The following is an 11,258-nucleotide window of genomic DNA, read 5'->3' as shown; positions in this document are numbered from 1 at the left end:
GGGAAACACATATTTGCGTAGGCCAGGGGGCCAGCTGTGTGCCAGCACGTCTATGCCGAGTGGAGCCTCGGTGAGGGCATACCAGAGCGGGCAGTGGGAGGATTCTTGGGAGACAAACAGGTCCACCTGTGCCCATCCGAATTGACTCCAAATCAGCTGGACCACCTGAGGGTTGAGTCTCCACTCTCCCCTGAGGATAACCTGCCATGACAGCGCATCCGCTGTAGTGTTGAGGTCGCCCGGGATGTCAGTGGTTCACAGCGACTTGAAGTGCTGCTGACTCCAGAGGAGGAGATGGCACACGAGTTGTGACATACAACGAGAGCGCAGACCGCCTTGGCGGTTGACATATGCTACCGTTGCTGTGCTGTCTGTCCGAACTAACACGTGCTTACCCTGGATCAACGGCCGGAACCTCCGCAGGGCGAGCAAAATTGCCAACAACTCGAGGCAGTTAATGTGCCAATGCAGTCGCGGGCCCGTCCAGAGGCCAGCGGCTGTGTGCCCATTGCAAACAGCACCCCAGCCCGTTTTAGAGGCGTCTGTCATGACCACAACGCGCCTGGAGACCAGTTTTAAAGGAACACCTGCTCGTAGAAATGAGAGGTCAGTCCAAGGGCTGAAAAGACGGTGACAGACCGACGTGATGGCCGTGCTGAGTCTAGGGACATCAAAGCACTTACCTGGCTCCTTGTGACTACCCCCGGAACAGCCTGGGACGGGGGAGGAAGAGGCCTGTCCTTGTAACACGTGGAGACTGCCACATCGGGGGCGGCTGTGTGCCACAGCTGGGCGCTCAGGCGCAGAAAGGGCACCGCTGGAGCACCAAACCTGCAAGAAAAAGCCCATGGACGGTAGTCATGGTGACGACCGTACGCACCGGCTATGTGACCCAGGGAAGAAGGAAGCCGCTCTTTTGCTAACTGTTGGGTACTGCAGCCACTTGGGCGTGTGGCGAAATCAAACAAAAAGGCAACAAAAGATTTTCCACCCGGCCCTCCACCGGGGGATGGAGTGGTTTTCCTACCAGCTCCATGTGAGTGGGTTCCCTCGTCCCTAGGTCGCCCGTCACAGGGGCGCTTCGAGGACCTCCATGGGTTCTTCGGCGCCGGTTGTGAGACGGGTGGTGTCGGCTTCCTGCGGTGGGCTCCACATCAGGGCCGGGCCGAAGGGGCGGGCTGCGGCGGAGCCGGTGCAGTCACCGCAGGGGGACACCTTTGGCGACGAGCAGACGGGGTGCAGGATCTTGAGCCGCGCCGGGGCAGGATGTGCCAGATTGCCTCCGTCTGCTGCTTCACCGTCCAGAACTGCTGGGCAAAGTCCTCCTGGGAAATGGGGGCAGCAAAGAACCGTGTCTTGTCAGCCTCGCCCATCTCGACCAGGTTGAGCCAAAGATGGCGCTCCTGGACCACTAGTGTGGCCATCGTCTGCCCGAGAGACCATGCCATGACCTTCGTCGCCCAGTGAGCAAGGTCGGTCGCCGAGCGCAGTTCCTGCATCAAATCTGGGGCGGAACTACCCTCGTGCAGTTCTTTCAGCACCTTGGCTTGGTGGACCTGCAGGAGAGCCATGGCGTGCAGGGCAGAGGCGGCTTGTCCAGCAGCACTGTAGGCTTTAGCTGTCAGGGATGACGTGAGCCTACAGGGCTTGGACAGGAGCTTAGGGTGTCCACGCCAGGTGGGGGCGCTCTGCAGGTATAGGTGTACCGCGAGCTCCTTATCCACCGGGGGAATCACCGTATAGCCCTTGGCCGCCCCGCCATCGAGGGTAGTGAGAGCAGGGGGACTGCGGAGTCGGGGCCGGGCAGTAAAAGGTGCCTCCCACGACTTCGTCAGCTCCTCATGCACTTCCGGGAAGAATGGCACTGGAGCGGGGCATGGCTGCTTTGAGCGGCACCGCGAGCCCAGAAACCAATCATCAAGCCGCGAGGGTTCAGGGGAGAGCGGAGAGTTCCACTCTAACCCGACGCGCGCGGCCGCCCGGGAAAGCATGTCCATCATTTCGTCATCGGCCTGTGACTGGGCGATCGTCCTCGAAGGGGGAAGCCCAGCTGAGGCTTCTGCGTCCGACTGGACAAGCCTGCTCTCCGATGCTGCGCTCGAGTGCTCATCATCTTCGCGTGGTCCGAACAAGAAGCCAGACTCGCCGTGAGACGAGCCAGCGAACTCATCCGGAAGCCCGATTGGGGCAGACGAGCGTGCTGGGGAATGGGAGGTTCGCGGGGGGATACCCGGAGGAGACAATCCCATTGGGGTCCCCAAATCGCCCCCAGTGCTAGCCGCGCTGGCCTCATACCCATAGGTAGAAGGACCGAGGCGGGGAGCCGCTGGGGTGGCTTGCTTTCTTATGAAAGCAAGCCGAGACCGCAACATTGCCATGGTCATGTTCTCGCAGTGAGAACATGAACCATTCACAAACGCTGCCTCCGTGTGGGTCGTGCCCACACACGAAAGACAGCGATCATGACCATCCGAAGTTGAGAGATAACGACCACAACCAGGAATAACACACAATCAGAAAGGCATCTTTGAAAAGACGCGTCTTTAAAAAGATGTTCCGTGTGTGCGCTCTTTAAGAGAAATATATACTCTTTTAGAGGGGAAAAAGGCTCTTTCAGAAAATATACTCTCTAGTTTTTCTGCCGAAGCACCCAGGGGCGTTCTCTGCAGTGCACCAGTGCAGAGGAGGGAGAAGCCGCTGAAATGCAGCATCAGATCCAGCAGAGGTGATTGAACAGTAATATTCAGCTCAGTGAGCATGACCGTTCGGCTCCAAAGAGAAAATCTGAATGAGTGGTTGCATACCAGCTCCTTTTATACCCGTATGTCCGGGGGAGTGGCATGCAAATACCACTCGCCAATTTTCATTGGCCTTTTATCAAAGACCAGAGGTTTCTCGGGCTCCCAAGAGTGACCTCTAGTGTCACTACATCGACACAACGTCAAGTGAGTGACAGATAGGGAATGGTTATTATTAGCATTCTAGTCTAGCGATTTATTCCTAGACTACTCATGAAATCTCTTTTATCTATTATAAGAAAGCGCTTTTTAATTGTTACCTTAGCTATTTTTCTTTACGGGAAAAACAGCAGTTGCAATCATCCTAGTCTAGTGATTTTTTTCTAGATTACACACACAGGAAGCTTTCCCTTGAACCATGAACAAACTATACAGGGTATAAAGCAAATATGACCCTTTAAATACAAAGAAAAAAGAAAATGTCAGAGCGGGTCCTGACTTGAGGTAATATTTCCAATTAAATATTTAAATTTACATAAGATGTCTGGTTAGCTTATTTATGGAAATGTCCTTGTAGATTTACTCTGCTGCTTTATGTGAAAGAAGAGGCACACAATAATTGCGAAGGCACCCATGGCTATTGTCAAGTTCGGCTAACAGTGTAATTTGACACCATGTTCCACACAACATCATTTAAATGCTTGACAATGCAGATTTTACATACAGACAAAGAGAACAAGTCAAGTGATTTTTATTTGTATAGTGCTTTTCACAACGCATTGTTTCAAAGGAGCTTTACAGAAAAGCATGCAACATTCTCCAAGCAAATTCCTTCCTATGTAATTATTCTGTTTCTGTGAAGAGATTAAAGTGAAGTACATTTTCAATAAACAATATCTCTGATTACATTGCAGAGCACAAGCAGTTGGCTACAGATGGTTAGTCCCTGAGATGGAATAATAACCCTGCTGAATCTTTTCCATGCCAGTCAAGGTTGGCTTGCATAGCTGATGAACCAGCAATAGCCATGATGTTCACCAGCAAAACTTAACTAGTTGCTGGTTTAGCTTGTTAAAAAGCTTGGTCCAATGGTGATGACAAGTAATGCTGGTCTTTTCAACAAGGAAGTGTTATTATAAATCAAAATCTTGCCTATGTACAAAAGTGCTGCAGTGCATTTGTGTAGGTTCGTGTCAATGGACAGAAAACCGAATCCTCCATTCATCTGCATTAACTATCAGAATGTTTAATATCTCATTGGAGACATTTTTAAACTAGTTTTTTTAAATAAATAAAAATAATAATTGCAAGGATTCAAACCTGTGAATGGTGTGATGATTTGCTCAAATTGTATTTTGCCTTTCCCAGATAAAGGAATACCAGTTAAGGCATTTACAGGACATTGCATGTTGGCCTAAACACGCTCAATAAAATTCACCTTTTAAAATAACCATTCTGACCAAGGACAATATTTGGCTGTACATTGTAAATGCATAATTTATATCTCATATTTATGCCAAATATCAGATCAGTGCACTGTACCCTGATTTTACAATCATTCTGAACTTCAAAAGATTATAACTCTATTATTGTAAGCTCTTATCTTTTATATATTTTGAATATATAAAATGAATAAACATGCCTCAATAAAAACATTGCCTTTTAAAGAATGCTACATTTTAAAATGTTATCAAAAATACATGACAAATATATATCCTTATTTATATCCAGTTGATAAGAGTGTGTACAGCACAATTGTCCTTTTTTATCAAAGGTCTCTGATAAATAATATTAAAATATGCTAATCTTTAAGAAAAGAGATAGACGGAGAAGATTAAAGGGATGATGGTGAATGTGAGAGAAAGCAGGTTGGGTGAGCCTCTGCTGGATCCACTGGAGATAAATTTGACAAATCCTGGCTGGTTGCTAGTTATCTGAGAGTTGATCCAGTCCTGGTATTGAGACACTCTCGCATACACACCAGGAAATTTGGGGTCAGCACATCCTGAACCAAAACTCACTATGCCAGACTGAATCCACAGAGAGCTGTTTTTATTGACCATTGGACCTCCAGAGTCGCCCTGCATAGACAAGCACTTAACATTTATATCCCTGTCAATAGACAGCGAGCAACTGTTGGACATAACTATGCAACTGGTGTGATGGTATCTATGTTGGTAAATTAGACAGTTAAACATAAACGTTTTGACAAAACTGCGCAGTCTGCGAACCACAATTTTAGTCTGCACGCTAAACAAAAGGGGCCATAATGATGTGATTGTCAAAAAGGCGAGATACTATCCAGTTTGCCCACAAAGTATGGCATTTAGATCCTCAACTTCATGAAGGCAAGCATCAAAGGGATACTACATCCAAAAATTAAAATTCTCTCATCATTTACTCACCTTCATGCCATCCCAGATGTGTATGACTTTCTGTCTTCTACACAACACAAACAAACATTTTTAGAAAAATATCTCAGCTCTGTGGGCCTATTCAATGTAAGTGAATGGTGGCCAGAACATTGAAGGCCCAACATAAAAATAATCCAGTAGTTGAATCCATATCTTCAAAAGCGATATGATATGTGTGGGTGAGAAACAGATCAATATTTAAGTCATTTTTTACTACATATCTACTTTCACACAGCCCTCCAATGCACATTCACGAGAGTTCTTCTTCTTTTGTTTTGTTTTTGTCATTCGTTTTGCATAACATCACCTACTGGGCTGTTGTGAAAATAAATATGATTTATTTATTCTTTTCTTTTACTTTATCCCTCTCTTTTTCTCCTTCCTGCCCAGTAGGTGACAATATGCACAAGGATGTGAATTGGCAAAAAACTTACATTGGAGTGCTGTGTTAAAGTAGATTTGCAGTAAAAAAGGACTTAAATATTGATCTGTTTCTCACCCACACTATCATATCACTTCTGAAGACATGGATTTAACCACTGGAGTCGTATGGATCACTTTTATGCTGCTGTCTTTATGTGCATTTTGGAGCTTCAAAGTTTTGGTCACCATTTACTTGCATTGAATGGACCTACAGAGCTGAGATACATTCTTCTAAAAATATTTGTTTGTGTTTTGCAAAACAATGAAAGTCATAAATATCTGGGATGGCATGAGGGTGAGTAAATGATGAGAGAAATTTCATTTTTGGGTGAACTATTCCTTTAAGAGTGGCCTGCTTTTAACTCAGAAACACTGGATTCAACACTCATCTCAGACTCAAGATACTGATCATGTACCCAGTCTGATAGAAGAGTTCTAAACACTTCTAAACAGACAGAAGTTTTAAGAAGAATTGTAGTGACTGAAAGACTGAAATCTTACCTGACATGAGTCTTTCCCTCCCTGATTTAACAGTCCAGCACAAATCATATTATTTGTGATGACACCTCCATAGGCATTGTTACAGTCACTGTTGCTCACAATTGGTATTTCCACCTCCTGCAGTATATCAGGTAGCTGGGTGTCTGTGACATTCACATCAGAAAATAACTTTTTTTATGGCATTTTAATAGATATTTGTTGTGACACGTGGTGAGGTTTAGAATATTGCATGAATTCTCTCACCTCCAGAATTGAGAGTGCCCCATCCAGTGACCCAGCTAGAAGTACCTGTAGCCAATAGACTACCAGCAGCAGCCAGGCAGACTGGCTTAATATAATCAGAGAATGTCACAGAAGAGGAGAGCTGGAGCAGTGCTATGTCGTTGTCATCTTTGGGATTGTTATAATCTGGATGGTTGATAATTTTACTCACACTCCTAGACATTTCATTTGGATTTGAGCCTGATTGGCTCTGACGTCCCAAGTAGATTGTAATGGTAAACTTGGAGACGCTGTAAGAAGAAAAATGAGTCTTAATTCATTAGTCATACAACAGTTAGTTCCAGTCAATAGTTCACCCAAAAATTTAAATTCTGTCATCATTTACTCTGCACTCATGTTGCTCCAAAGCTGTATAACTTTCTTTACTTCATGAAACACAAAAGGTGAATTGTTGGAATAATGTCCTGGCCACTCTTTTCCATATGAGAGTGAATGAGGACCTGTGTATAACTTGTACTTTGTATTCCCTTATTCACTTTCATTATATGAAAATGAGGTACCAGGATATTCTTCAGAAATTCTTACTTTTGTTTCACAGAAGAAAGAAAGTAAAACAGGATTGGAATAATGTGAGGGTGAGTAAAAATGTACAGAAAATAATTTTTTTTGGGTGAACTATAACCTTTTTAAACTTCATATACCTCTGAAAGCAGTGAGCTGCAGACAAAACCCAGTCTTTATTGATTAGGCTCCCGCCGCAGAAATGGCCTCCATAGGTGCTACTTTGAATGCTGACTTGCCAGGGCCAAGATCCTTCACTTGCAGCCTGCCCTCCAACAATCCTGGTGTTGAGGGGAGCTTGGCCACAAACTAATGAAAGAAGAGAAGATGTGAGAATTCCTTGTTGAAAGGTCTCACAAACACTCAAGAAATATTAAGTGTGTTTTTGATGATCATTAAGAGTATAATAACTTACCATCCAACTGACAGAGGGAACCTATGTGGGCAGATCAAAGATGATAAATAATTAGACAGGCACAGACCATTATAGCTGATAAACTGGTTTGTGTAGACTGCAGTCACTGTTTTATTGTAGATAAACATTGCTGAGAACATACTAGTGGCATCACGTGCTCTCTTTTAAGATAAAACTATCACATGAAAATAAATTTCATGGATAACAGCAAACATACCTATTAAATGATATCATATGACATGAAAATTAACATTTATGCATTTGGCAGACACTTTTATACAAAGCAACTTACAGTGCACTTATTAAAGGGACAATCCCCCTGGAGCAACTTGTAGTTAAGTGCCTTGTTCAAGGACACAATGGTGGTGGCTGTGGGGATTAAACCAACAACCTTCCACTTACCAGTTCAGTGCTTTAGTCCACTACACCACCACCACTCCACAAAACAGCAAATGACACTACATTTTACACTTCAAATGTGTGTCCCCACCTTACTCTGCACATATCCTTTGTCAGATGTCAACTGATACTGAAGTTTCCATGCATCAATGAGGAAAGTGTGTGAAATGTTAAACCTTTCAAAATGTAACATGCCTTTTCTTTTGACCCTTGGACTTTATATTTTATTATTTAATTTTAAAATAATTATGCTTCAATCTCATACTTTTAGATTCTAGTCATACATTGATAACCATTTCACAAGAAAAATTAACAATACTAATTTTATGAACTTTAATATTTTTAAATTTATTTTTATTTATTTGTTTGTCTGTTGACTTAAAGTGCATTACCAGGCAGTAATGCAAAGTTTGGACTGTATATGTATTATTATTATTATTATTATTATTATTATTATTATTAGCACCTTTGGCTTGCTCACTGGGGGTCAAAAAACAAATAATATTCTCTTTTTTTAAGGCATAATTTATAATCATGTTTTTCATCAAACCGCACAATGATGACTTTGAGACAGTACAGCTGAATTTTCTGTTATAGCATAATGTAAAGCTGCTTTGAAATGATCTGTGTTGTGAAAAGCATGATACGAATAAAAATGAAGACTTGACTTTATTATTATTATTTTCAAAATTTTTAAATAATAGTAAAGTTGTCAAAATTATGAAATAACACAATTGGGAGTATAGGAATTATGTATTCACAGAAAAAGTTACAAACCATCAAAAATATATTATATTTTAGCTACATCAAATGAGACAACTTTTTCCTAGATCAAAGCTCTGTGTTAAGAGAGTGCCACAGGGGATTTTTTTGTTTTGTTTTGTTTTTTTTTGTTTTGTTTTGTTTTTTTGGGCTACTTTTCCTTCTATCTCATGCAAATTATCCATTGAAAAAGCTTTTCATTAAAATTAGACACAACATATATTTGTCTATGAAACTAATGTTCACTCATTTTAATCATTAAATCAAAAGGTTTTTAAAATCACAAGAAGTGTAAATTCAATGTGTAGTCAGTCCAAACTTTGGCTAGTAGTGATTATGTTTGTACCATACAGTAACTGCTGTTTCAGTTATCAGTTTGCGCGAGTAAAAAAAAAAATATATCAACAGGATTTGAACTGGCTTGTCAGTATTAAGCAATTTAAGCATCATTAAACATAGACCTTATTTTGGCATTGTATAGAGTTTTTTTAAGCACCAAACTAATTTGAGATCTTACCTGCTATGTTGAGAAGTATGGCACCAGCAACGCACAACGTTTTGTTAAACTTAACCATGATGTTCTGATCTGCAAACTGCTATTTCCTCTTTCAAGTCTCTATTGACATATAAAATAAGTACTGCTGGCTTCACCAGGAGTTTGTTTTCCACCACCTGCACCAGGACTAGCTTTACCTCTGACTCACCTTGCCTGAAATGTCTTTTTTCAACCTGTTTAGAATATTTACAGTACACGCCCAGTGTCCTGAGACATCATTTCTATACAGTGCCTCTAATTCAGGTCCCAGAATGTCACTTTTAATTTAGGACCATAAAATACCATTTTAATTCACTGCAGACCTATAATGTGTTATAATTAAATAAATTCATTACACATTTAAAGTCTTCCCTTTCCTATACAGTACAAGGTCATCTTTTTTTGCTATATGTTCCATACGGAAGAATGCCCTTCTATTGCTGCTTCTCGTAAACTGCCCTATATCTGCCTCTGCCTCTTCCTGGACATAGGAAATAAGTGTTGAAAACAACAACATAAACTTATCCATGTGTGTCTAAGCTTTAAATGTTTGTCTCCTGCCGCTCTACACAATACAGAAAACAAATTACCATGGACACTTGGATTTAGCAGTGACTACTATATTTTAAAATGCTGCTGAGCTGAAATCAAACTGAAAGAGGCTTACATATGTATATTTATGCATAATTTTATTCATGTTGCATTTCAAAGATACAATTTTGTTGTTGATGCTGGCATACAGAACAGTCACTGAGTCTGCTCCAGCATACCTAAAATCATTTCTGCAGAGCTACGTGCCCACTAGAAGCCTGCGGTCGGTTAAGGAACATCGCCTTGTTGTACCAACACAAAGAGGCACCAAAACACTTTCCCGGACTTTCGGCTTCATCATACCATGTTGGTGGAATGACCTTCCCAACTCCATCCGTGAAGCTGACTCACTCTCTGTCTTCAAAAAAATGGCTAAAAACACATCTTTTCCATGAGCACTTAACCAGTCACAAAAAAAAAAAAAAAAAATGTCCTTGTTGCGCTTTAATCTGTTTTGAATGCTATTCTGATGCTAGTGAAACTTTGTAACATGGCACTTTTTGAACCACTGTCTCCTTAAGATGATTTGTTTATGTTTTCCTCTTTTGTAAGTCGCTTTGGATAAAAGCATCAGCCAAATTAATAAATGTAAATGTAAAATGTAAATGAGTTTAACATACATTTCCCTTACGCGACTGCCCTGGTGGATTATTTGCCCTATTTTAAGCAGCACTGGACAGTAAATCTATCTATGTAAAACAACTTAGTAGTCATGTCATATTTTTTTATACATTGTTTAAAAGCAACTTTAAAGAAAATCATGATGTAATGTCTAATGTTTAAAATATCTTAAAGTAACAGTAAACAAAACAAAAACTATTCTAAAAATGTCAGTTCTAAAATGTTTATAAAATATTTTCAGATGACTTGCCATATTTATGTTTTTGTAATTTAGAATTAGCTTGATCAGAATTATCTTTATTGCCAAGTATGCTTACACATACAATTAATTTGTCTAATTTTAATGTCTTTAACCACATCAAGAGGATATAATTTCCTAAAATTCCTTTTGTATCAGTTATGACTAGATGGTGGTTAAGTTTTACCTGTTTTACTATGGAGATCCCCACAAGGATGTTTCTGTATGGGGGATGGGCGATACTGGGCAGTCACATTGTTGACATTCTTAAGCAGTTCATGTTGTTTTTTCTTTTCAAATAACTAATTGTCTAGTGTGCCTTTTCTGATCAATGCTACCATTCAACACGAATCAAATATAAAATTGTATCTTCATTTCACAGAGCTAACAGATGAATAAAATAACAGCTCAAAACACAGGCGAAGGGAGTTTATACACTCCTTTGATCATGTCTGTATTGTGAGATGTAGCTGAAAATCTCTTGTATGAAATTTTTTATGCCTGGAGTTTACATATTAGGGGCCGTATTACAGAAACTTCCTATCTTAAGATCTGACAGGTTCAAGTTAGAAATCAACAACGTTAAGACATGTTAATGTTAATCAATTGATAAGACAGGATTATAGAGCTTTTGTAATATGACTCCAGAAAGTGGAATAACAGCCAATAAAATGTTCTCATCAAACATCATAAATTCCATTCTCTTGTGTATGTTTCTGAGAATTGATTTGTTTGTTTTGCTCTGCAAATGTATATAAGGTGTGTTGTTAAATAGATCTTCACTATTTTTACCATGATATGATAAGAGGGTATTGTTTCGCCAGGTATTATGTTGCTA

General features: G+C 41.0%; 1 protein-coding gene across 1 annotated transcript; it reads right to left on the bottom strand.

Moving 5' to 3' along the window:
- Positions 1 to 3,380: 3,380 nt before the first annotated feature.
- Positions 3,381 to 9,296, bottom strand: LOC127450526 (trypsin-like). The gene is made up of 6 exons (XM_051714743.1): positions 8,953 to 9,296; positions 7,275 to 7,295; positions 7,000 to 7,168; positions 6,320 to 6,588; positions 6,077 to 6,219; positions 3,381 to 4,819 (listed from the first exon to the last, which is right to left on the bottom strand). Exons 1-6 carry the CDS (start codon positions 9,008 to 9,010, stop codon positions 4,547 to 4,549), a joined length of 933 nt encoding a protein of 310 aa, XP_051570703.1. The 5' UTR covers positions 9,011 to 9,296; the 3' UTR covers positions 3,381 to 4,546.
- Positions 9,297 to 11,258: the final 1,962 nt, after the last annotated feature.

The sequence above is a fragment of the Myxocyprinus asiaticus genome, chromosome 13 (genome assembly GCF_019703515.2).
Source record: "Myxocyprinus asiaticus isolate MX2 ecotype Aquarium Trade chromosome 13, UBuf_Myxa_2, whole genome shotgun sequence".
Taxonomy (NCBI): Eukaryota; Metazoa; Chordata; class Actinopteri; order Cypriniformes; family Catostomidae; genus Myxocyprinus; species Myxocyprinus asiaticus.
The sequence above is the reverse complement of the archived record's forward strand: the minus strand, read 5'-3'. Positions and strand labels throughout refer to the sequence as shown.

Coding starts and splice junctions, on each gene's coding strand:
- LOC127450526 (XM_051714743.1), bottom strand. CDS start 9,010: ATGGTTAAGTTTAACAAAACGTTGTGCGTTGCTGGTGCCATACTTCTC. Junction 7,296..8,952: donor CATACTTCTCAACATAGCAG/GTAAGATCTCAA, acceptor CTGCCCACATAG/GTTCCCTCTGTCAGTTGGAT. Junction 6,220..6,319: donor GGGCACTCTCAATTCTGGAG/GTGAGAGAATTC, acceptor TGAATGTCACAG/ACACCCAGCTACCTGATATA.